Source organism: Xiphophorus hellerii, chromosome 1 (assembly GCF_003331165.1).
Source record: "Xiphophorus hellerii strain 12219 chromosome 1, Xiphophorus_hellerii-4.1, whole genome shotgun sequence".
Classification (NCBI taxonomy): Eukaryota; Metazoa; Chordata; class Actinopteri; order Cyprinodontiformes; family Poeciliidae; genus Xiphophorus; species Xiphophorus hellerii.
In genome coordinates this window covers 15,605,233-15,631,912 of record NC_045672.1, presented here as the reverse complement: position 1 = coordinate 15,631,912, position 26,680 = coordinate 15,605,233, and the positions used below count along the sequence as shown (strand labels likewise).

Genomic DNA, 26,680 nt, shown 5'->3' with positions numbered 1-26,680 from the left:
GCAGGTGACAAACGGCTGATTGATGCACATAGTTAATATGCCGTGGCATTTTAAGGGTTTCATTGATTTATCTGGAACTGTGCAGTTGTCCATCTTTCATGTTGTGTACAGACGAACTCATGAATCAAAGGGAAGAAGTGTAATTTATGCTCACTGCGCTGGTACTGAAGCAGGTATCCAGTAAGGATCCCATTAGGGTGGGCTGGGGACGTCCAGTGCAGGGTCATTTCTGTCTCTGATGGGCTGTCAAGGATCAGGGATGTGGGAGGACCAGGTACTAGCAGCAACAAAACAACACCTGATTACAAAGGGCTCAGCTTAAAAGGATTCATTTTTATTGTTTGATGAAAGCCCTCCATTCAGCCTCGTCGCCCGTCCCTCCTCCACCCGCTTCCGTTTATTCTCACCTCCCTCTTTTGTGTCGAAGGGCAGAGGCTCAGAGTGCGGTCCCTCCGCCTTATTGTTGAAGACGGCAACAAACAGGAGATATCTGGAGTACGGTCTAAGATTACTGATGATCTTCATTTTCTCGTTGGGACCAGTCTCCTCCACCACAGTGCTCTCAGCCTCCGTGGATCTCCGGCTATGGTGGTGGCTCCTGGAGCCCATCCTTCTCAGGTAAATCTGGTACCACGAAATCAATCACGCAAAACGTAACTTATGGGTTATTTTCAGAGGTCAATTTGAACAAAACTTTTATTTACTAAGGAGTAGCAGCACCTTGTATCCCAGCAGGTGTCCTCTCACCGACTCTATTTCTATAGCTGCCCAGGTCACGACAACCGTAGTGCTGTTGAGTAGTTCGACTCCCACGCCTATCGGAGCTTCCAGGGGAACTTGGAGATAATGCGAGGGGACAGATGTCAGGACAAAGAGCCAATGTCCACAATTAAACCAAAGCACATACTGTACAGTGCCTTGCAGAAGTATTCATCCAGCTTGAACCTTCTCACGTTTTGTGCATTTTATTGGGATTTGACCAGGAAAAATAGGTGGAAAGGTGGAAGAAAAAGGCACATCAAACACGGTTTTCATTATTTTCCTTAAATCTGATCATCTTAAAAGTTTGGAGTGCGTGGGTATTCAGCTGTTCCGAGTCAATACTTTAGAGTCCACATTTTCCTGCACTTACAGCTGCAAGTCCTTTGGGCTTTCTCTCAGGCTCACATATAGAGTCTGAACTTTTTGACCATTTCATGCAGTCATCTCCATCTACCTTTCTACTCACTCTGATCAGCTTCCTCCCTGCAAAAGAAGATTTTTATAAGGAGATAATATTGATGATCTTTAATCATCAATATTGGCAACATCTGACCATCTTGATCTGAATACCTTGTTCCACGTGCTCTGTCTCTTGGCTTGTAACGAACTGGAAACAGGACTTCTTATGGCTTTCTTCTTCCTGCTCTAAAAACATCCAGATTTCTAAAGTGTATAACTCCTGTCCTGTAGAAACTTTTTAAACTTGAGTTGTGGATCTTTGCAGCTCCTTCATAGTTATAAACAAACATCCAGGGAGCTTCGCAGATGAATTCTTTCCACGTAAAAGCTTTTGATAAGCTTGTACTTGTGCCACACTCTTTTCATCTTTAGATGATATAACTGAAACATCTAAGCTTGGGAAATAGTTTTCTTACCGAACTCTGTTTTAGGCACCTTCTCCACATCTTGCTGTTGTTATTCTTGGTACTCATGTTCTCTCATAAACTTCTTAGGACTTCACAGTTGGATTTATACTAGGATTAAATAAAACTCAAGTGGACTTAATTGTTTATTTAGGGGCATTGGCGTAAAAGCAGCTGAATGCAAGCACGCACCATGTTTTTTATTCTTCAGCGTTAAAATACTTTTCCTTTCAGTTCACAATCATGCACCACTTTGTGGTAATCTGTTAATTAAAATTCCAACAAAACACATTCAGCTTTGTGGATATAAACCTAACAAAATATCAAAAGGTTTTTTCAGGGCTCTGTCAGTGAAATGTATCTTTTGATCCATTTACCATCCTCCCCTGAGTAGCCAATAACGGGGTCTGGCTCCGGCCCGTAACCCATTGTATTGAAGGCCTGGACTTTTATTTCAAAAGCAGAGAAATTGCCAACATCATCAACGATGACCGGAGGCTCGGTTGTTTCCCTCTCGTGCCACTTAGGTCCACTGCCCACTGATCGTCTCCACAGCACCTTGTACTTGAATTCAGCTCCATTGAAATTACGTTTGTCCATTTTCTGCAAGAAAATAAATAGAGGGCATCGAACAAGACCTTTTCTGAGGATTTATTTTTTTAAATACCAGCACACTCAGGTATTAGTTGTACCTCCCAGGTGATGAGGAAAGTATTTGGGTTTATGGACTCACTCCTGACATTCTCTGGGTTGTTGTCTGGAGCTGTGTTGTGGGTAAATACGAAAAATAAATAAAGTTTACTTGTATAACACATTTTGGCAACTGTTCAAAGTACTTTACATCATGAAAAAATAAAAACATCTGATCTTAACATTTTTCAACAGAAATTGCAATATGTTACCTTCGGCTGGCGTGTTGTGGATTTCAGAGGGCTTGCTAGGGTCACTCTTTCCCACCTCATTGATAGCGATGACCCGAAAACGGTAGGACATGTAAGGCCAGAGGGAGAGGACAGCGTGCTCCTGGTTGCCGCTGACTCTCTTCAGCTCTTCCCAACCCCTCTCCTTCAAATCTTGATCCTCAAACTCTATGACATACTCTGTGGAGACACACAAAGTCAGGGAAAACTTCTCCTGATGGGAGACTCTGAGTGCATCAGTATTTGATTTCTATGATCTCATGAAGTAAGTCATTAAAACAAGCTGGAGTATACTGGTAGTTTCAGGTTAATGCAATGGTAAAGATTAGAGAAAGATAACTGACTACATGGATTGAGTCTCAAAAGGAATGAATATCTAAGTGAAAAACTACTAGGTACTAAACCTAGAACAGCGCTCTTGTGGTCATCTCCAGGAGTCCACCTGAGAGAGATTGCACGATGCCTGGGATCAGAGATCTGGAGGAGGCTTGGAGGGTCTGGACGATCTGAGGGAAACACCAGTAATAGTGTAATCAATGTATCTGTATACGCACTAAATCTAGTTTTTAAAATGGCTGTCTAGCCCATGACACTCTTGTAAATGAGATTTTTTACATCTCAACTTTCTATCCTTGTAAAATAAAAGTTAAATGAAAAAGTTATATGAAATATAGCTACATAACATACTGTCTTTAGGTCTTTGCCAGTGAAATCTTCAGCTGAAGACATTGCTGGTTTGCAGTCTTACCACATAAAGTGAGCGTGGCGCTGGCTTCGACCTTGTCCAGAGAAGAGATGATCTCACAGGTGTAAATGCCCTCATCATCTTGTTCCACATTAGCGATTATGAATTCTGCCCCATCAAATGTGTATCTGGGAAAATGTATCAATCATTATTGTTATGCTTATTTGCCTCTCCCCTAAAAATATTTTTTCACATATTCATTCAAATTGTCACTGTGTCGTGACAATATGGTAGATAATTGTGAAAGTGCTCCCAGTGCTAACTAGAAATAACACATCAGTGCCAGGAGGCAGGGCTCAGTGCTGTCAATCACCTTTCCATGTGGTGCTGCTCATCCTCGCTGACCTCGCCCCCTTTTTTCCGCTACTCTGCAGCTAGCTTAGCTTGTCATGAATGTTCAGACTAGTTAGCATGACCACCAATAATGGCAGATAAGCAATTTTCTGTAACGACAAGCTGTTTCTCTGAAATTAGTACATTTAGCAGCAAACATGAGGTTGATTGACAGCGCTAAGACACTCCTCCTGGCTTTGATTGGTTGTTTTTAGTGGGGACCTTTGGATTTCTTCAGAAGGCAACAGTAGTTCAGTGATAAGGTGGAGGAGATCGATCTTTTCATAGATTATCTGTTTCATAACATATTGTGACAACATGGTGACAGTTTTAACAAATATGTAAAAAAGCAATTTTTTTTGTTGTAAAAGTTACAAGTTTTTCAGGCTGTTACCCTTCAAACACAAACCACAGAATCTTTTTATGATTTTTATGTGACAGACTAACAAATACTGGAGTTAACAGAAAAAAGTGCTTTTTATTTCCCTTTCCTAGTAAAAAATTGTGCTGTGTTCATTTGTTTGTTTCAACCCTGAGTAAATGCTTTGTAGAATGCTTTTGGTTGCAATTACAGCTGCAAGCTTTGCACATCTACAAAATGAAATCTTTGCCCACCATTCATTTTAAAATAGCTCCAGCTCAGTCATATTGGACAGCGAGCATCTGTGAGTATACACTTTCACATCTTGCTACAGATTCTCAATTGGTCATGTTCTAGTACAAGGGTCAGCAACCTTTATAACCCCAAGAGCCAACATATCCTTAACTCCAGCTAAACAAAACCTGTTTAGAGCTACAAAACCAGCATGACTTAAAAAAATGGAAACAAACAACAAAAAAAAGCTTCTTTTTGTAATATAATGAATCTCCAGTAATGGCTAAAAGAAAGCAAAAGCAAATTGCTACAAATCCATGAATTCCTGAGATTCCCTCTAAAAATGCTTATAATTACCTATTTCATAGGGCAATAATAAGTGGAAAAAATGGATTAGTGGCAGAAGAATTTAGTCACGTTTCACAGATAATTCCAACGATTACTGTACTGCCAATAGCTTTCCTGTAACTACAGCAACATAATTTAGATGGTTTTTTTAAGGTTTTCTAGTGGTCTTTATTTAACAACAGTTTGAGAGAAAGAAGACATGGTGCAAATGAAAAGGGCTGGGACCTGAACTGGGGACAAGTGCATTCAAGACTGTTGTCTGTGTGAGTCTGCTCTATCACTGAGATATGTGGCGCCTCCTAGTTTAAATTGTGGATACTTCTTACACTGTGTAAAGCACAGTGCAACCCTAGCAGAAGATATAAAGGCTTGTAAATGTGAAAATCAGTAAAATCCTAAATGATTTTGGGCTCTAATGGGTAGATTTAAAGTCTCACTTTTCATCACTGGGGGATTCCATCAGTTTCTGGTTGTTCTTTCTCCACTGAATTTGAGGAATCCTCAATCTTGTATCGTAAAGGCCCACACATGTAAAGATTGCTGTGTTTCCAGGCTGCACCTTCTGGTTCCTAGGTGGTGTCAGGATCACTGTCCTGTCTGGAAGGGAATGTGAAGAAATAACGAAAGTAAGCTGAGTCAAGCTGCAGGAGGTTAAAGTTACATGACTTGCACTGTGTGTGACTGTGTGTTTGTGTGTGTCTGACTTACTGAACACCTCCAGCTCAGCGATGATTGACAAGTTGGAGTTTTGAACTGAGCAGGCGTAGGGACCTTCGTCGTCATGGCTGACATTAATGATCTGAAGCCCTCCATTGGGAAGTGGCTGAAGTCTGGGATCATCCAGAAGGTACGATGCCCCTCGCTCCCTGAACACATCAGAAAACTGGCAAGCTGAGTACAAAATTAGGCCTTTCAGCTACTCCAATGAATTCACCAGTTTAAACACCACTTTGCCTGTTTTACATAAAAAAACAAAGCCAGGTTGGATATGTGCCTAGCTAACAGATTTCACAGTCCAGATGTAACAACATTTGGCTGTTAATTTATGCATATGAAGAGCTGCCTATGCAATAACATCAACTTTGCAAAATGAGATAGAAAAACCCGCCAAATGTCACTGAAAAATTGAAAATAAAGTAGTGAGGAATTTGCCTCACCATATGACTTTAGGTTTAGGAGAGCCAAAGGTCTCACACTCCAGCGAAGCACTCTTGCCTTCAGTAACAGCGTACACTTTCCGGTCATCTGTAATGATCTGCGGAGGCAGTTCTGAAAGAACACAGAGTCATGACTATGGAGGACCAAACCTGCCAAAATGCATCTGTAAACAAGTGCATAAATAAATACACGTTTCAGTAAAGTAACACAGCAAAAATAAACGTTTTAAAGACTTATTATGGTATTCCATGTTTTATAAATTAAAATATATATTTCATTTCAAACTATAAGAATTTATTTGCACATTTTAATTGAAATTTACAAATAAATTGTTCACCTTACTGCTCATTTAATCAGTTCTTTAATATTTACTTCTTAATTTATTTTTAGACAGATTTTTAGTTATATACTATATATTTCACTATGAATTATTGTTATTTGCCCCATTTCGATCCACCACCAGCCCTCATTTCTTTAAGCTTAATATCGTCATTTTAATTTCTTTAAATTTATGATCACTTATGATTTTTTTCCTTCTCTATTTTTTTCCAAATACTTTTCATTTGTGACGATGTTGAAATAAAATACATGGTAGGTGGGTTTGGATTGGTTTTTTTTCCTGTCCCCCAATGTAATGTTCATATTAAAACTGCTGTCAATTAAAATGATGTTTACCCTGGGTAAATCTACCTATCTAATTTTAGAATTTTAACAATTTGTAACCTTAAGCATGACAATAAAAGCAAAAACCAATAAAAAAGATTTTCACAGCACTGTTTATGTGTATTTTTATTCTCAATTATGATAGGTTTGTTCCTCCAGAAATGCACACAATTTATACAGATAAACTACCAATAAGTAAAAAATGAGCACTCACCGATGATGTATACATAGGTGTTGGTGAGGATGGTGCCGTGTTTGTTGGAGGCCCGGCACTGGTAGACAGCTGTGTCTTCAAAGTCAACAGTGTTTAGGATCAATGATGCATTTTTCTCTATCACAGTATGTCTGGAGTCAGTTCCTGTTAAGCAGTTACGCATCTCAGTACATCTAAAGTGCAGGAAGTTGTTTGCTGAAAATGGTTCAGTGGGATGTCTCCACTGACCTGAGATCTCCTCTCCGTTCCTGGTCCAGCTGATGGTCGGAGAGGGCGTACCCTCTGCTGCACAGTCTAGCCTTACCATTTCACCCGGAGCATAGATCAGACTCTTTGGAATCACTTTCCAATATGGAGCAGCTGCAAAGGACATATATGGTGCATCCAAGGTTAAACTAAAGCATTGTAGTTTAGAGAGTTTGTCCAAACAAAAAAATTTGGTAGAACAAATAAAGAAATACATAAAGGTCACACAGACTAATGTGTAGAATGTATATTTCTGTTACTTTTAATAATTATAGATCACAATAAATGAAACTCAAAAACTAAGTGTCTCAAAATATTTGAATTTTGCACTGATTTTTAATTATATCACTACAGTGTGAGTTTTACTTTTCTGTAAGGTTTTAATTTATTTAGATACACCTGCCAAATACCAATACCAATGCCAGAGAATGTGGTGGTCAAAAACGTGGCTCTGCAGTCTCTTGACTGTGTCAGTGGAGAAGAAAAGAGTGAGACACACCTTCTACTTTCAGATGGTAGGTGTGTTTGGCATTCCCTTGTGTGTTCTTGGCTATGCACTGGTACTCGCCGCTGTCACTTTCAGAGATATCACTGAGGCGCAGGAGTCGGTCAAACATGTCTTTGAATGTCCGGGATTCATCCAGCTCACCTTCCTTCTTCAGCCACGTAATTTCAGGAGTTGGACTGAAGGAGAGTCAAGACACGCATTGTTAAAGACTGAATAAAGACAGACATGGAATGAGGAAGATATGACACAGAGAAAGGAAAAGCAGAAGAAAAGTGTAAACACCCAGCAGAAAAGGAGATATACACGGTATAAAAGAGAAGGAAGGATGCAACACATGAGCCAAGAGCAAATGGAGTCAAGAGTAGGATGGAAAAATAGGATCATTGGCAGTAAAAATTGATTTTAAAGAGCAGCTTTATTTTTCTCTTTAATGGAAGCAAAGGTGCATATGTTGCCAGGCATATATGAAGATACTTACAGGCCTTGTACAATGCACTCGAGTTCTATCGTCTGGCCCCTGAGGGCCTGGTACGTGCTTTCGGCTTCAGCAGGCCTCATCATGTGTGGTCTACGGTTCCGCACCACCGAATTGGCTGGACAAAGAGGAGCGGAAATGCATTTAGACAAAGAGAAAGACTCATGCATATGGATGGGCAATTTTCAGATAGCTGTTCTGCTGACACTGCAGCCTCTTCAGTTATGCTGACACGCCCTTGCAGTGAGAAACAGGGTCCGGAGAGTGAGCCGGACAAGTCCACCACAATAGCAACAGATGCAGATTTACAAACAGGGGTCTCATGTTAACACATGTTCATCTTTCTGACCTCTAGTTGTGCCACAGATGCTTGTGGTGGCCTCTGAGTGTGAGCTGCATCTCATTACAACTGGGCTAAGAAGGTATCAACTCCCTGCTGATTGTGGGACGTCCAGCAGATTTAGCCAATGCTTTGGTCAGGAAAGCATGACACCACATTTTGGCATAACAAATAACAAACTGCAAATGTCCATTTGAAATATATCATAAAAACCACTAAAGGAGAGAAAAATGGTATATCTACTCAGAAAAGATATGCACTGTTTAAAAAGAAAAAAGCAGTTGTAGCCACTTCTCACTTAAAACTAGGAAGTACCATATATTGATGAAGATATCATCTGAAGGTTTGCCTTGTTTAAACCTTAAACATTTAGTGTTGTTTTGTCCTGACTGCTGAAATGAGAATGAACACCACAGTAAGATCAGAGCTTAGATATGAGCTTGTAGAAACTTATGAGTCTGATAGGGGATTTAAAGAGGCCTCAAAATAATTTGAATTAAGCCTCTCCACTATATGGAAATTGGTCTACAAGTGGAAGACATTTTAAAAAACAGCCAGCATGACCAGGTCTGGCCGTCTAAGCAAGTTTAACCGGAAAGCAAATGACAAAATGCTAAAAGAAGCCTGGAAAAAAAAACCTTAGACAAATTCATATATTTAGATCCTAAGTATGATATTTAAACCTCTGGTCTTGTTGGTTTGATCCCCTTATTAAATTAGCCACAAGTTTCAAGACATGTTTCTGCCTCGCAGCTTCAGCTTAGCTTGCATCCACCTCTGCTGGAGTCAACCTCGATACTCACAGGGGTTAACCTTCAGAGTGATGGGCTCCTGGGCCAGAATGGTGCGTGTCACCATATACTGGACGTTGCAGGTGTAGTCGTCCCGGCTGTCATCCATTGTCAAATGAGCAAAGTAAAGGTTGCCGTCCTTTCCAACCACAACCCGCTTACTCAGCTGGATATGGTGCATCTCTAAAGAAAAGGAGAAAAAAAATAAAACGATTGAAAGTGGTTACAGACACAGTATATCTCAGACAGTGTGAGGTAATCTAATAACCTGGGACGCTTAAAAGGCTTGTTTTTGTAAAAGACAAGCCTTTTAAAAAAATTGCGAGATAAATGATAAAGTAGTGTTGAGAACTTATCCTTCCAACTTTGCAATACACTCCGACATCTTTTAGAAATGCTTTTTGAAATGCATTATGCCTTTTTCACAGATATGATACAAATGGACTGCAAAAGATGAGCATGCACAGTAAGAGTCCCTTTTAGTCAGGCATGTGTAATAAAATTGGAGAAAACGAACTCACTCTGATCCATCCAGTGAATGATGGGCTCCATGGAACTCTGAGGGGGGTTACACTTCAGCACGATGCTGCTCCCCTCATCAGACTTCGCAGTAACCGCCTTCTCCTTCTGCTTCTGCTGGGTAGGGGCAACTGCACCGAGGTAAACAAGGAATAAATACACAGAGGTGAGTTTGTGTGGAAACAGGTAGTAAGCAAACAGCGACCCAAAGAGAAGATTTCCAGAGGCAATCCTCATCACATGTCATCTTAGACAAATACCGATGAGGGAGTCTTATTTCTGAATTTCCATAACAGAATCCTCAGAGAAGACCGCAGGTTGTTTTTTTTTCTTTTTGCCTTTAAGACACATAACAGTGAGATATGTGAGTCATGCGTGTGTGATCTCCATCTCTCTCTCCTTTCTGCTCAGTGTTCGTAACCCCACAGGAGCCACTGAAGAGCGCATCACATGACATCAACTCAAGAGTGTTTCTCAGGAAACCGTTGTCAGGGAAACTGTGAAGGAAGGAGGTCGCCCAGGAGAGAGCCAGTCAGGCAGGTGGATGGATGTTCAGAGGTCCTTGTTGGCTCAGGGCTTGTCTGCATCTGTGTGTTGATAATTGCATCCCTGAATGTAATTATAATCTAGCTCAGGAGTGAGCTATTTTTGTTTTATAGAAAGACAAATCGGTAAAGTTAAAGCAACCAAAAGGCCACACACGGAAAACACAGCTATTTCAAAATGAATTATCCGATACTTCCATACATCCTTAGCCACAGCAGTAAAGAGACTAGAAGGAAAAATCAGACACCACTCTGTTGTTTGACTATCCAACCTACCAACACTCAAGACACCAAGATACGGGAACTCATCCACTTAACGCAAAGACTGTCCTCTGACACAGAGGAAGCTGTCCACCTTTTTCTGACTGTGAACCACTGCCTCAGATTTAGAGGAGTTGACTGTCATCTCAGCCAGTTCACTGAAAACACCAGGTTATGAACTAGACAACAGCAGCAAAACCTCATCACTTCCTAAAAGGAAAGAGGAGATAGTAAGGTTCCCAAACCAGCACTACTCCTCTCACGACAGAGAAATTGCAACCAGGATCAGAAACACTAGGCAAAGTCCAGCTCGCAGAATGGAGACACATCATTTGCTTTGTGTGTACAAGAACTGGAATGCCCTTTAGATGCATCCGGACACCTCATACTCCCATCAGCAACTCCCCACCAAATCCAATTGACATACACTATCCCAGATCCATAAAACAAATGTGGCCTAGAAAACCAAACCTCATTGACCTTCTCAGCAACTTGATGTCAAATCAAACCTGGGCCACACCTCCATGATCTGGACTCTCTTTCTGAATTCAACAATCAGTCAGAGCAGACCTTCCCAGTGAGGCTGATTGTTATCAGATGTCAAATACATTCTGAGAACTGACAATTATACCATGTCCAACAATACACTAAACATATAACACAATGAAATGAGACACATAAATCAATGTAGATTTAAAAACACAGGTGTATCATATGTTTGCCTCTATAGTACTCTTTTACTATAGATTAGTGGGGGTAGACTGCTGATCTAGAGAACATTTTTGTCTATGCTCAGCTTTAAGAACGGGATAAGGATTTCTCTTTCTTTGTGAACGTTTGATATGGTTGGCCTAGTTCAATAAATGGTTTTGCCTCATTTTACTTTTGTGTTTCATATTTTCCTATTTACTGTGGTGAGGAGAGATTGTATCATTCTTGAACTACAGTTGGGGGATGCACAGGACCATTTCAGGGTCTGCAAATGGTCCCAGGGCCACACCTTGGACACTCTTGATTTACAATGTTTTGTTTTCATTTAAAAACATCAGTCAAGTGGAGATTTCTTAAAGTCTGGTTCTGGTGGTAAGAATGCCATTTCTTGTTGTGTATGCTCAGAGTGAAGCAACCTGAACTCTTCCTACAGACTGACCTCTGTGCAAAAGGAAGATAATCCTCTGATTGTATTCTGAGCTTTGAAAATCAACTTCATAAATCTACAATGGTGAAGCTAAATTCTGAATTTCTAATGCTAAAAATATATTTCCTATGAAATGAGTGACTTTAAAAGGAACTTCTTACCATCAGTTTTGAGGATGGCTTCCTTCGACACAGCCGTCCCGAGCTCGTTGGTGGCATAGCAGACATATTTGCCTTGGTACGGTTTCAGGGTGTCCATAGTTTTACTGAGTGTGGAGAAGGCGAACAAACCAAAGCTTTTCGTAACATTAAGCTCTGTGTCAGCACTTGGGTCAAATGGCTTTCCATTCTTAGTCCAACTGAAACTGAAGCAGAAGGAGAAAGAGACAGTAAAATGATGATCATTTAAACATCAAAGTCACACAGTCATTTTCAAGTCTCAGAAAGCAGTCATTTATTCACAGAAGATGTCAGTGAAAATGAGGCCACAAATGGGTTTCTGTGAAATGTACACGGGATGCCCCAGTGGAGCTCAGAGGCCTGCGCTGTGTGTAATTGCAATATTCATCTCTTTTTCCTCGGCAATGGGAGCAGTTTTCCACTTCAGAGCAGCTAAGACACTCCGAGAGAGGAGATCGCCCGAGGGCTTAATGACATTTATCCTCTGCTGAAACAAGAACTCTGATTGGGAGAAGCTGTGCTTTTGTGTAATGCTAATATGTAGATGTCAGCCGAACAAGGAGAGGGAAGGTCACTGTTCTCGGCTTCCTAAAAAGATCAGCGGAGCTGCTCTGCAGATATTATGCCATCAGACTTACAGTATCTATCCAAATAACTAATACCTCTTAAACATTTTTTTATGTTTTGTCACATTAAATCCCATGATTCAATGTATTTGTATTGGCCCACAAGAAGCAACACATAATTTGCTTTGGAAATAAAAAAGATGGTTTTCAGTCAGATGGTTTTCAGCCTTTACTCTAACACCCTTAAATAAAATTTAGTTTAATAAAAGAAATCACCTAATTTGTAAAGGGTCCACCTGTAAAAACTGCTTCCATCAATCTATGATCAAAATCTATGATCTTATGTCCTGACAAAAACATATATTATATTGTTCAGCAGATACTTGCTCTACAGCTTCTTCCTGTTCACCCCCTTGCTGACTGTAATATTGATGTAAGTAAGTTTAGTATGCTCTTTAATAATTGTCTCACTCCCTAAAAGCTTTTTTTTCTCATCTCTAGTGATCCAGGATTTTGGTCGACATGTAAAATGCTATGTGTGATGGAAAACAAACTCTGAACACCGTATGCCCTCTGTGAGACACGGTGGTGGCAGCAGAGTCTGAGAAGCTGGTCAAAGATTCTTAGTAGACAGAGGAAGCTAAATACAGGATTATCCTGGAAGAAAAAAAAACTGCTGAAAGCAGCAAAAGATTTGAGACTGGGCTGGAAATTCAACTTCCTGCACAACAGGGACTTTAAAGACAAAAGCTACAATGGCATGGTTGAAGCTGTAATTACCTAAAGAGTGGATGAATAAAAAGGCAAGCCACATTTGTTTAGATATTTACTCACTATTAAGATATTTACTAAAATTTAGAAAACCTTTTTTTTTCTTGCTGCTTTTTAATTACAAACTTCTTTGTAATAGTCTGTCACAATAAAATAGAGGCTGTTGATTTTATTATGAAATAAAACATCGAAAGGTTCAAGAAGTATGAATTCTCCTGCAAAGCACCATAGACCCACTGTGTTTATGTGTTTGCATGGATCTGGTTGTGCTGACAAACCTGGGCATTGGGACACCAGAGGCTTCACACTTCATGACGAGGTCCTCTGTGCTAAAAACTGTGACAGACTCCGGGTGTGTGGTGATCTGAGGAGGCCTTTTGTCTGCATGGACAAGAGTTAGTTCAAACGGGCCGTCTCGTTCAGTACACAAACAGAAAAAAAGGGACAGGAGAACGATGCATGCTGCCACAACTTGAGTTCTGATGTGTACATATACTGCAAACCACACCACTGTGTCACAAAACACGTGTGTGCTGTCTGTTTCAAAATGTTTTCACACACATCACAGACTGACCAAATACTAGCCACTCTCTGCTTAACAGACGCCAATTAGTATATTGAGTCAATGTCATGTGACAAAGCTCTGAAACACAAAGAGATGAAATATGGGCCAAGAAAAAAGAGCAGGAGCAAGAGAGTAAGGAGAGAAAATGTGTTTTCAATGAGAGGAAATTGATGCGTAATGTAGGGAGGAGAGTTAATGGAAAAGAGGATATATGGCACAGTGTTTTCCCCGTGAGACTAAGAAAGTGAAGAGCCTGTGGGGAGAGGGAACAAGGATAATGAAAAAAAATGTGTTCATTAGAGACTCTGACTAAGACAGAGGTAAAATCTGTGTTTGCTAAATAAAAGCTGAGAAATTGATCACTGAGCTAAAGGCTTTTTTCTATATTAGGTAAGTTTGTCCTCTTTAGTCTGATTCAGGAATCTGCACCTGTGAAAATACACACAGGATCTGCAGAAATTGTTAATTCTGTGGATAAGAAGCATGAAACAGATTACAAGGTGTTCCAAAAGATATTTTACAATTTGAAGGGATCCACATTAATCCAGAAAGTCTAAACTTTTACTTAGCTTTAACAAGATGTACCTTCTTCTGATTTGACTATACATATATGGTGATTGTACAAACATAGGCCTCATTGTAGAAACTGTATGTTATTTTACTAAGCTGTTAAACTCAAAAAAGTTGGTCTAATGTCTGACAGTATACATTAAAGCGATGAAAGATTTTAATTGTAAATTTAAATGTCGATTTAAATATCAATTTTGCAGTAAATTAATTTGGAATTTACAGCAGAAATTGCATCTGCAGCTACTTTAATTTTACAGCAAATTAGAATTGCAGTAAAAATGTGAAACAAATGTATTCAGTGTCAGTGGATACAATCCATCTCAGGTAGCGTATACAAAATCTGACTATTCTGCATTATAATACAGAGTGAAATTTCAGGATGAAAGCATGACAAAGCCTTTAAACAATCTTGTTCACAAACTTTTTATTTAGATGACACGGACACTTTTTTTGACACAAATATTTGCTTCTTGAGGAACTGGAAAACTATTGATTTTGAGCAAGCCACTCACTTTTGTAATTTGCACTAATTAGTTTAAGAAATGCACTAAGTGTTTTGCAAATGTTAATATTGATGTGAGAAATGCACCCGGAGCAACTAAGAAAACTATGATGTCATTATGAAAGCTTTGAAAATATATAAATTAAAATTAATTTTAAAAAAATTTTCAGCGAAATAAAAGTGCTTGACAGTTGGGGTCATTTTCAGCTCGACTTAAAGGAAAAGACACAGGTTTTAAAGAAAGGTGATTCCAGTGAGCAGTAGGTAAACGGATGTAGCAGGGAAAGGAGAACGGAGGGACAAATGAAGACACTGAAGTCAGAGAGCTGGGAGTGGATAGAAAGTCCAAAAGGAAAACAAATGGCAGAGCAGATAAACAAATAAAACAAACAGGCTAAATTCAGAAAGAGACAGATGGGAAGAGTGTGAGAATTTAATGAAAGAATTCCCACTCAGAGAAAATAATCCCATTTTCTTAGCTGATCAAATTGAAGTGAAGTCTGTAGGCACTGCTCCACTATTGGCAGAAGAGAAAGAGGAGGAGTGAAGTTGCTGCTTTGTGCTTTAACTCCTCTATTTCTTCAAGCCTTTGATCTGACAGCCCCGCTGCCAGCTTCTCAAACTTTCTCCTGCTTGCTCCTAGAGGGGAAACTACCTATTGAGAGCCAATGAGACTAAAACACAACCCCCACAAACTCAAACAGGCTCGTGTTTTTTTCCGAAGCTAGCCTCACGCGGATTGGCACACGAGCACAACACAGATAATGCACGCTCTGATGCCAGATTCATTTAAGTGCACCGCTGTCAGCAGGATGGAAAATAGCCTCTCTGGCATAATGAAAGTGTTTACAATAAACTTTAGCAGTACATTCATTAATATAGGACAAACAGTGAGAGTTAAAAGCACTTACTGTCCCCTGTGCAGTTTGTCCGTCCACAGAGTTGGGCAGAGTGAAAGAAATGAGAGGAAATATTTTAGTTTAATACAGATAGATAGATAGATAGATAGATAGATAGATAGATAGATAGATAGATAGATAGATAGATAGATAGATAGATAGATAGATAGATAGATAGATAGATAGATAGATAGATAGATAGATAGATAGATAGATAGATAGATAGATAGATAGATAGATAGATAGATAGATCGCTGCCTCAGTAACTAATCAATATGTTAGAGGTTCCCAAATTGAAAGGCAGGAGAAACCTTGACCTTTCCCATTCCTATGTTTGACCCACCTCCATCCCCCTTTTTTCCTCCTCATCATCATCCCTTCATCGTCTTTGGCCTCCTCACCTCTGCGTCACCTTGTTCCTTTGGGAATTAGATGACAAAAATCTCTACGTTTCATCATCTTTTTCTGAAGGGTGCGTGTGGGCTTGGCTCGGACGAGGACTCGCACTCGCTTTGTTTGTGTTCTCACCATTTCAAAGTGTGTGTAGGTGGTGAAGGATTGGGACGTGTACTGATAAAGAGTGGGAAAAAAACAAGAGCAGCAGAGGAAACAATATTTGGTGGGTTGACCAGCAGTAGGAGCAGCAATGGCGGCAGAGGAGATGAAGATCAATTTCCCTCCGGGCCCGGAGCTCAGCTGTAATTTTAATGCCCACATATTGCATCGAGGCGGTGGAAGAAATAGGATGAGGGGGGGATGAAAAATGCTCGCTGGAATTTAGCTGTGTGACTAAGTTGTTGATTTAATTCCCTTCAAACAGGTTTCACCAAGGAAACCAGATCAATAGAGGGACTAATCAATGCAGTATGAAGGGATCAATTACAGAGTAATTACACACGCCACTGGTCCAGATGAGCGCTAAGCAGAGATACCCCTGAAAGTAGTATTCAGAGCTTTTTTCCTCTAAATACTGAAGCTACTGAGGAGGAAACATGTTCACATAGTTCATCTACTCTAATTAGTCATGATTAAAGATCATTATTGGTGTGCTTTGATGAATCAACAATGCAATTAACACAACAAGCTAATCTCATTCCAGCATTCGACTATTGTTCTGGATGTTATGATATTAATCAGTACTCACAGTTGGAGGACATTTCGATGGCTGCCCGGCTGGGCAGGGCTGCGAGAGAAAGGAGGGCTAGGACAAGGGGGAGGAGGTGGGAGGAGCTCTGCCCCCTACTGCAAACCTGCTGTCGCTGCATGTGAGGCATCGCTCACAGTGCCATCAATGTCCCACCTGCTCACAGTGCAATGCTCACAGAGGCAACCACGCGCACGCCGAAGGTGAGCAGGTGTCAGGATGTGCTTCACGTGCTAGAGGTCTTGGCTTCGCTTCATATGTCTCTGGTCCTGCTGGTCTGTCTCTCCTGTTTGGGCTTTAAATCAGTGCCGCGCCCTCCTGCAGGAAACTGTCTACAGGCTGAAACAGATAAGAAGGGTGGAGGTGGGGGAGGGAGAAGAAGAAGGAGAAAAAAAGAGGGCAGGGCAGAGAGGGGGCCATGTGTTAGAATGAGAGAAAATGACCCTGCAGCATGTGGTCAGACTGAGGCGCAGAGTTATTAAGGGATAGTTTTAATACAACCTTGTCTTTAAAGCAAGGTTCTGGTAAAATTCTATAAGAAGTTAATGTTTCACCTGCATTCAAATTTATATAAAACAGACGAAGCAATCAGTTCATCTGAACAATATGACCCTTCAAATGTTTGCAGTGGGTGGTTATTTATGCGGAAGCTGATCAACGTCGCCATCAGAAATGGAGAACTTTAGTCGCTTTGTTGCTACAGTTTTCAGTTCTGGATCATTTTAGGTTTATTTTTTTAGGCAGATTCTTGTATTTACTCAAATTCTGTTTCATCATTACTTTTCTCATCCATGGTAAGCATGAAAACATGTTTATCTTGTCAGGTTTGTTTTTCCTCCTGTGTTCCTAGAGTTTACATTCAGTGCTGAAAGAAAAACATTTCACCACTTTATGTTTGCCAAAAGTCAAAAAATTCTTGGCTTTTTTTTTGTCTCACTTTAATGTTTCAGGTCAAACAAATGTTAATATAGAAAATAAAAAGAGTTTTAAATAATTATTTCACTTATTAAGGTGAAAAAATCCAAACCAACTTGACCCTATGTGAAAATGTTGCACACTAAACTCAATAACTGGCTGTGTGACCCTTATAAGCACCATCTATCATGAAGAATTTGTAATAAATGCTAATGGAGGAATTTTGCCCTCTTCCATTTGCAGAATTGTTTTTCAGCACCTTATCTGGTGCTACCAAAATCACCAAAAACAGCTGGAAAGGCATACCCAAATTAAATCGGCTGCTGTTCTTGAACAATTTGGAGTACATGCAAAAGCTTGGTCTCTTTATGAAGATGACGAGCTAAATTTTCTATTTTTTTCAGTCAAAAATACTTTAAAGGTTTTACAAGCAGGGTCATTAAAGCATTCCCTGACTGAAAGCATGCTTTGTTTCCAGTTTCATACACCAAGATCATTTTTAATAACAAATCTCCTCAGTTTCAGTTTCCTGTTTACATAATTGTTTTAGAGTTAATTACCCTTTAGCCAACTGCTAAGCCCATTTTAAACCTACATGTGGCCATTTTTGTCATCCATTTGGTACTTTCATACAAATCATACTTTAATAAGTCATCTTTCTCCATTGTTTTGTATGATGGACGCATTAATGAATGATGGAGAGAGTCACTACATGATCAAATCTCACATGTAGTTGAATTTTGTTGCATATTGTTTTCTGAAAACTTTGTTTTAAACGAAAATTTTCTTTGTATTATTTATTTATTTTGTATTCTGATCCTAGCCTGAGTCCGTCGACTGTTGAAAAATGTGCAAGATCAGGACACCTGATGAAACTAAAATACAGAGTAAAATACAGAAGATCACTTTAAATGGTTGATTATTAAGTCTGGTATGAAGACACCAAGAGAGTTGATAAAAATGTTTTCACTGCCTTTTACTAAATCATCCCTTCAAAATTCCTGAACTTCCCAATAAAACCGTCACCGATGAGTGTCCTAAACTTGTCCATGTTCTAGGACACAAAAAAAAAGCCTCCATACCTTTTCTAATTACAGGACCAGTGAACCATGTGAAGAGGTCATTCAGAGGGACAGATGGAGAGAATACCACAACAAGAGGCTCCCAGCACGCAGTAAAATACAGGAAGCGCCAAAATCTGATATTCCACAGGGCGGACGCATAAACAGTTGACGAAAGGTCGAGTGATGAGAGTCGCATCGCATAGTCATGAAAGGAAAGTGACACGTCTGGGTGGCAGTGCTGTGAGAAAGATGTGATAAAGATGCTATCACTCATAGGGAGTGAGGCGAGCCTCTCCTCCTGGGACTCTATCCATACTCCATCTGTACGGTTGGAACCAGGGCCCGCCGCCACAAGCCGGCTATCCTTTCCTGCGGCACCACATGGAGCAAGCCTGCTGATTGTTTACACTGCTCAGTATCACACACAACGAGCTGTTATGGCACACCATGATTAAGACGCGCGCATGTGAGACAAAAGAAAGTGGCAATAATAGACACATGGAGGGTAGAGAGGGACTGTTTGACAGCTCCACAGGCTGAGTGGAGGGGATTTTTGGCTCAAATTGCCACCCTTTTTTGGCACTGCCACAGCATTTGAGAGAGGGGTGACCTTGAGAGAGAGAGAGAGAGAGAAGGTGTGAGAGAGAAGAGGTGAAGATGATGAGAGAGCACGGAGGGTGGGAAGAAGGTGGGAGAGTGGTGATTATCTTTCATTTTCTTTCATCGAGTGGGTAATGGCTGCCACAGTAATTACTGTTGATATTTTATTTGTCACTCAGGGGAGAAAGTAAAGGAGAAAGAGCCGAATGAGAAATGTGGGATTCTTCTATAACAGGGGAGACAAATCAGATTAAATTAAAGAACAAACAGGAGCTAAACCCCTAATAAGGCAGTTTAAACTAACAGCTTTAGGATTAAATGAGGCATTACACTCACTCGCCTGCCTTTCAGAATAATTGTACGCAGAGACGAGACGGAGGGGTAAGTGGGAGGAGGACTTTAGGACTGACAAAAAGTGGATAGAGAGGTTGTCGAGGAGAACAGGAGAAGAGAGAGAGGTAAGGCTACGGAAGGAGAACAGGAGGAGAGGAAGGCAACTTATCTCATCCTTCCAGTCCACATACACACACGATGCGAGATTCTACAATTAGAGGGCATCATTCACTTTTTCCTTTGTCCTCTTCTTCTCTCCCAGTCTCTCCATCAGACTAAAGCCTCTTTAGCTGTTGTTCTTCAGAGACAAGAAGCCAATTAGTCTTAAATCAGCATCTCCGAAATGCCTTTAGAGGCAGACAAACGCAGCAGAGCTAGTTTGGGTTTAACTTCAGGATTAATCTGATTTAAGGTACGAACTTGCCTGTTAGCCTTCTCTAAAGAGACTGAGGTAATGCTGAGTGGAGCAAAGTAAGACGACTATTAATGATTAGCAGCATAACGACTGTCATCCTGCCAATCACACGTCCCTGAGGAGACTGTTGTTCAAGCTGCACAGAGAAGTCAAGTGGTGTCTGTAGTCAGGGAAAATATTATCAACAAACTCAGAAGACAATATTAAAATTAGTGCAAAATTATAACTTATCAAAGCATTTTGAGTAAAACTTAGATGACAAAGTGAAATTTTGATGCAAACCAGAAGCTTTCGTCTTTCTTTTTGTTGTTTGCTTCTTTTTTGAGAACTCAAAAGTTCTCTCAAAAGTTCTTTTGAGAGAACTTTTGAGTTCTCTCAAAAGTTTTCAAGCCGACACAGGCATCTTTCATCTCTAGCAAATCTCCAACCAACAGTTTGGTGGAAACTCTCTCTCATACTTAAAAGACATGACATTACATATTAGTGGAGATTTGCACCCAGGCTGCTCTAACATATATGACAGTTTCGAAAATGACATTTAGAATCTCAGCTAAATTCAGATTGTGGAGAAAATATGTGATTATATGATTCTGTGATTTTATTTCTGTTATGTATTTGTTTTTCTAAGCAAAGACTGACATATGAGTCAAAGCTGCTTTGCCATTGGGTACTTTAGCAGTATTGATTGTTTCACAGCTAACGTTTTCAGGTTACAAACAGCAGAACATTGATGTTTTGCTCATTTTTCGAAGGTGCAATCTAGGAACTGACTTCAAACGATAACAGGAGGTTTGGACAAATTACAGGAAATTTGCTGTTTTCTTCCTCCGACCTCTGTCTGTCACGAAACATGATGGATTTGGAGATGTTGACAGTATGATATTAATTTCAGAAAAAGGGTTCAAAATACATATTATTTTTTTCCCCACATTCTCAAGCGAATACACACAGAGACTACTGTTTACAGTTACTGATGCTAACCCTAAACCTATATTGATGCTATATTGATGCTAAACATGTTAATCATCAATATAAAACTCTCCATATAGAGCGGAAGTTTAAAATGTCATCTCCTTGATCATTTCATCTTTTAGGTTAGATAAACACAGTTTTACAGTAACAGCTCTGTCACACACACCGTGTGACTTCGCCTCTGTTCTACATATAGATAATAGATTATCCATACCAGTGGTAGTAGATATATTAAGCACCATGAAGCAGAATCAGATGAAAAACTGATATAAGCAGGTTAGATCTTTACCAAAACTGGAACTGAAATGTTCAACAAATCTCTGATCTAAACACTTGTAGACAGACGCAAACAAAGAAGCATGCATTGAATGAACACAGTCTGAAAGGAAGGAGGGCAGGCAGGCACACACACCTCTGTCGCACAGATAAAAGAGCATGGTTCAGTGGGCTTCAGTCAGGGGGGCAGACATTGCCTGAGACAGTCTTCCTGTAGTGCTGAGAAGGAGCAGTAAAGGAGAACACTATAATGGCCTGGGAGGAAGAAATAAATGACTGCGACGTGAAAGAGCGTTGCTATGTAACAAGGACAACCCAAACACGCTGATTGCCCAGACTGATGCGACCCGAGACACACACACACACACACACGGACAACTTCCAAGCTGCATACGCGGCATGAAGCCAGAAGGTTGCTCCATTATCACGGGGGCGAGACACCGACAATGAAGCAGCTGCCCCGACTTCTCTCTATCTGAGCAACTGCTGCGCTGCCGTCAATGATCCAATCTCAGCACTGTTACCTGCTTCATTGGACTGGGTCAAAGGTCAGGCGTGGGATGGCTGCATGCAGCTGGGGCTCCGGTGACCTGACAGTGCTTTAAAGTGCTTTTTAAAACTATTAGCACCGCTGGAATGTCAAACGGTGCCATCAGAAAATTGTTCAGCCACTGGAAGAGTGTGAAGCGAGGGCAGACGTGTTGAGATGTGAGGGTGTGGCTGTTTTTGGTGGGGGGTTTTCTTCTTCTTTACAAGGAACCCAGGGTGAAAGAAGATTAGCTGCCAATGGTTCATGTATCACACAAACTAAATGGACCAAGTCAATTTCCTAGATGCTTCAATAATTTATGAAGTCAGGCTTTGAGGCATTTTTCACATAAAATTCTAGTGTATCTGACGTTCTCCATTACACTATCGCTGCTGCTGTCATCAAAGATTAACTACTAATTTTTGTGTCCTTCACATTTTATACAGATCACGCCTTGCCTTTAACACAATCCAGACTGACGGAACAATGGTAATTTTGCTAATTTACAATTTTCAGTTACCATTTATTGAAGAAATGACATCAATATATGAATATCAAAGAGTCTCGTGGGATTGTTTTTAAATGGGAATTTACTTCTTTGGAGAGAATCATCAAAATAATTTCACAAGTCTTAAAATTGTTCACAGTTTTGATTTGCAAAACTGCAGAGCACACTTTCTCTGCCACCCATTTGCTCCTGTCTTTCCGTAATAAAATGTCTTCATTAAAGTGAAATTGACATGTTGGGCATTGCCAAGCACACTGAGTCCTTCACAGGCTCTCTTGTCTGAGTAGAAACACAAGATCAAACCTCAAGAGTCTAATCAAGTCTTGAGTTTCGCACATTATCTGATCCTCGCCGAGCCAACCACCCACACGTACGCACTGTTTGATTCATATCAGCACACGTCCTCACGTGCGAAGCTTGGACGCCGATGAATGTAGCCCAGTATATTTTGTCTCCCTGTTGCAGATTATGCAAATGTAGGTTTTGAAAGCCTTCCTCGGCGTACTTGTGATCAAATGAGACTGGATTACAGGGCGAGCGTGTGTGTGCATGTGTGTTCAAGCACGCGCGCTGGTCCTGTGCATCTCGTCACGCCTTGCCTTTAAATATTAACTACCTCCAGCTGTGAAGATGTGTAAGGAGGAGAGGATGCAGGACAGAAGGAGAGGGGGAGAAAAATAAATGAACACATGCCCTCCTTCACCCCCAGTTGTACCCCGAGGGTTTGTCTGTCTGAAGAAACATAAGATGAAAAGGAGACGGGTGGAAAGATATTGAAGGGATGGAGTGATTTAAACCATAATACACACAATACTTACTCAAGAAAAAAGTAAAGAAGTAGAAGCAAGTGTCAAAGAAAAAGAAATTATGTTTGGAATACAAGCTCATGCCAATAGGGGGTCATGATCCTTGCAGAGTGAATTATTCATAAAAATCCTCTTCCTGTCAGCACTATTTGCCCTGAATTCGCCCAGATTCATAATTGATTTTCTTCCATTCATTCATGTGGTTCAGCCTCAGACGGCTGTTGCTGACCGTCCGCTCCTCTGTCTTTGGAGTGGCTGTCTGATTCCCTCACATTCACCCTCCTCTCTACCTCTCTCTGGCAGAGTCATACTTAATGCATGACTCTGTTGCAGTGAGACAAGTCTCAGGCCCACTTTGTCGCTACGGCAGAAAAATACCGCAAATCATGTGAAATAACACCCGCAGCTTTTGTTTTCCACAAGAACACAGTTATATGTCAAAGTGTCTCGCAAAAAAACGTCACGCCCCTTGGACATTTTCACATTTTGCCATATTGCAACCGCAGTAATGCGAGTGCAAATAAAAGCGCAAAAAGTGTGGTAGTCATTTTGAATCACAACAATTTACTCTAATACCCTTATTTTAAATTTAGCATAACCTACCGAACACAAAACATACCAGCAGAGAGTCCACAAAGGTGTAAATCAAACTCTATAAATTTGTTCTGTGGAGGTCTCAGAAGGGACACATGCGTCATTTTCACTGAGCTGTACGACTCGAGTCCCTGCAGTTCTGCAGGCTGTTGCTGTTGCCTACTTGTGGTACACAATGTTTTACAGAACAAATCATTACCACAGTCAGACATGGTGCTGGTGGCATTATGCTGTGGGCATGCTTCTCTTCAGCAGGGAAGGGGAGACTGATACAATGCAGTTTTTGATCGAAACAAGACAGATTTTGAACAAATTTAGGGGGCATGCTACTTTACAAGGCACCGTATCATTCACCTCAGCAAAGATTACCGCATTTTAATTTTGTGCACATTTGTCTAAAAGTAGTCCCATTAGGAGACTTGGAAATGGGAGCTATCTGAGGAGATGACAAACCAATTTTCCTGTCACCTTTTCATCAGTCTTTGACTCTCTGAGCCCTCTCAGTGTTTGACACTAAGAGCTTTTCTCATTTCCCAACAACAATAAATCTCAGTTCCCCACCTCCTCTCCTTTCTGCATCAGCCCCATGTTCCCTCTATCACTCTAATAAACTGCTGCGGCAGCACTCCAGCTCAGTCAATAGACAACACCGGCTGCTTAATTCAATATTTGCAACTTTAATGGAAAAGAGGCTTTTGCAGTGCAACACAACAAGATTCTGGCACCCCTTTCCCCCTTCCCCCCTTGACGGTGATACTCTTTATTTAAAAGGCCAAGTTGACGTGTTGAAAATGGAAATTGTCCAGCAAGAAGGAGGACAAAAAGAAGCAGTGTGGAGCTAGAGCTTATCAGGAATCGGGCTACACAGACAGCACGTTTATCAATACCCACTATTAGCATAAGCTCGGCAGTTAGACGCGTTGCTACGCCTACCGGGGCCAAATGCGCTAATGTGAAAGCACGCCTCGTGGTGTTGTCCCCTCATTTCCAAAAGCCCACGCCCTCCCCAGTGAGCAGCCACCGCCCCGCTTGTTTGGACAGGGGTTAAGGGCTAATAGCAGGGTGGCTCAAAGATGGAGAAAATAAAGGTTGGCAAAAGAACCATAAGGGCAATCACCCACTCCCTTTTACATCCTGGTTGCCTTGACAACAACGTCTCCACACAGTACACCCCCCCCCCCCCCCCATCTTCCCTCTTACTCTTGTACATACAAATTCAGTTATTCACACATATGGTCACTAACGGGGTTTTGCGGTATCGCTTACATATGCGCCCACACGTACACACTCTGCTGCTGCAAACCGACTGACAGGCCAACACCTTGAAGGCAGCTTCACGCCCATTTACGCATCACTGAAAACACAGCCTTTATGCCTGTTTACACCTACTTAACCCAACGTGTAGCACTGGAAGCTGAGCATTTTTTAAGCATTTATAAGCATGCATAATTTACATGCCCATCCTACTCAAATTCAAATGACAAAATCCTCAATATTCACAGAAGGCATCTCATATTCTCTCTCCACACCAATAAACTCACAGAACCAGGAAAAAGAGAGGACAAAAAAAGCATGTTTTGATTTATTTATTAACGTTTTTCCCCTTAAGAAACAATAGGTACGTTATACGAAAAAGGGGTGGATAATTCAAGAAGAAAGGACTGGACTCATTAAGATTGCTGAAAGTGATGGAGAAAAAGGAAGGGAAAAAAAGGATGACCAATGAAGAGAAAGAAGGGCAACACCGGCGGGACTTAGGAGACGAAGACTAACAACAACAAAAAGTCAAAAAAAATTATCGAAAGTGCACAAAGAACAAAAAGGAGAAAGATGGAGGTGGTTTGTAACAACAAGGAAACAAGGAAAATGTTAATGGCCAACATGAAAGAAGGGAAATATTTAGAAAGGAGATCTGTGACCAGTAAAAGCTTTGTGATGGTCAAATCAGGGTGTTGCACCAATGTAATAGTGTATCAGGTTCCCTGTGTGTGTGTGGGTGTGTGTGTGAGACCATGTGTATCAGTAAAGATCAGTGTGTGTGTCAGCAGGTCAGCTAATCTCTCTTGTCAGCTAATGGAGCCAGTCTTGCAGATGGAGTGCTGCCTCCAGCTCTCTCTGCTAACAACATGTTTGCTGCTGCTTACTTTAGTCCACATCTGATAAGGTAATATGTTTATTGTCATCTGACTGTCAGTCACTCATTTACAGGAAATAAAGGCTCAATGGTTTCCAAGACCCAGTACGCAAAAAGTAAATGAAGAAGAGCGTGTGTGTGTGTGTGTGTGTGTGTGTGTGTGGGGGGGGGTGCGTGGGGGTGTGTTTGGTTGGATCAGGACGGTATGGGAGGGAAAACTGGGAACATCATGAGCCTGGTTATTTTCCATTAATGTGTCCATTCATCTGCAATCTAACTGGATTAAACACTGGGATAAAGTCTTGTTAATTGAACAAAAAAAAAAGAAAATTTAGACACTAAAACACCGACTGAAAATCAGTAGTCAGAGATAACACTCAAAAACAAATACTTAATTAAATCTTTGCAGTTTTTCCCTTTTTTGCCATATTTATAACAAAGTAAAAAAAAAGAATGCATGGTTTGTTTTTAGAGATCTAATCCAATTATGTACTTTAACATGATGGGAAAGATAAACGGGAACATGATGTGCCTGGCTATTTCCCATTTCATTTCACCTGTAATCAAACTGAAGGAAGCACAAAATGACGGCAAGGATGATCTCAGTGCAGGGCTAATGAGGAACACTAAAAGATTTGACCAGAATACATAAAATTGATGTAAATCAGCAAAGAAAACAACAACTCAGGTCTAATTTATTCTTAAAGTGCCATAAACACACAAAAAATATTGTCAAAGTGTTCAGATCAAATGTTTTTAACAATGAGAATCGACTCATTATAATGACTTATATACTAATATATGACTTTTTTCCTCCTGGCTATGCAACCAACTAGTTAAAATCATCTAAAACAATGTTTTTTATGATGCCATGTATTTGTACTATTTATCTCAAGGGGTGAGTAAAAAGATGA

At 40.5% G+C, this 26,680-nt stretch overlaps 1 protein-coding gene across 3 annotated transcripts in view; it reads right to left on the bottom strand.

Moving 5' to 3' along the window:
• Nucleotides 1-26,680, bottom strand: part of l1cama (L1 cell adhesion molecule, paralog a) — a 51,609-nt gene that overhangs the window by 6,613 nt on the left and 18,316 nt on the right. For 2 of the 3 annotated variants that reach the window (XM_032574167.1, XM_032574184.1), the window contains exons 2-22: nt 16,621-16,959; nt 15,489-15,494; nt 13,219-13,321; nt 11,586-11,788; nt 9,483-9,611; nt 8,974-9,144; nt 7,834-7,948; nt 7,347-7,531; nt 6,830-6,961; nt 6,602-6,745; nt 5,724-5,835; nt 5,275-5,432; nt 5,004-5,163; nt 3,294-3,418; nt 2,950-3,051; nt 2,528-2,725; nt 2,318-2,388; nt 2,003-2,228; nt 721-836; nt 408-624; nt 155-277 (exon numbers count right to left, since the gene is read on the bottom strand). In XM_032574167.1, coding sequence (XP_032430058.1) covers nt 155-277; nt 408-624; nt 721-836; nt 2,003-2,228; nt 2,318-2,388; nt 2,528-2,725; nt 2,950-3,051; nt 3,294-3,418; nt 5,004-5,163; nt 5,275-5,432; nt 5,724-5,835; nt 6,602-6,745; nt 6,830-6,961; nt 7,347-7,531; nt 7,834-7,948; nt 8,974-9,144; nt 9,483-9,611; nt 11,586-11,788; nt 13,219-13,321; nt 15,489-15,494; nt 16,621-16,750 — 2,926 coding nt within the window. In that variant the 5' untranslated portion in view covers nt 16,751-16,959. The remainder of the gene's footprint in view (nt 1-154; nt 278-407; nt 625-720; nt 837-2,002; nt 2,229-2,317; nt 2,389-2,527; nt 2,726-2,949; nt 3,052-3,293; nt 3,419-5,003; nt 5,164-5,274; nt 5,433-5,723; nt 5,836-6,601; nt 6,746-6,829; nt 6,962-7,346; nt 7,532-7,833; nt 7,949-8,973; nt 9,145-9,482; nt 9,612-11,585; nt 11,789-13,218; nt 13,322-15,488; nt 15,495-16,620; nt 16,960-26,680) is intronic. The other variant, XM_032574176.1, reaches the window with a different exon arrangement.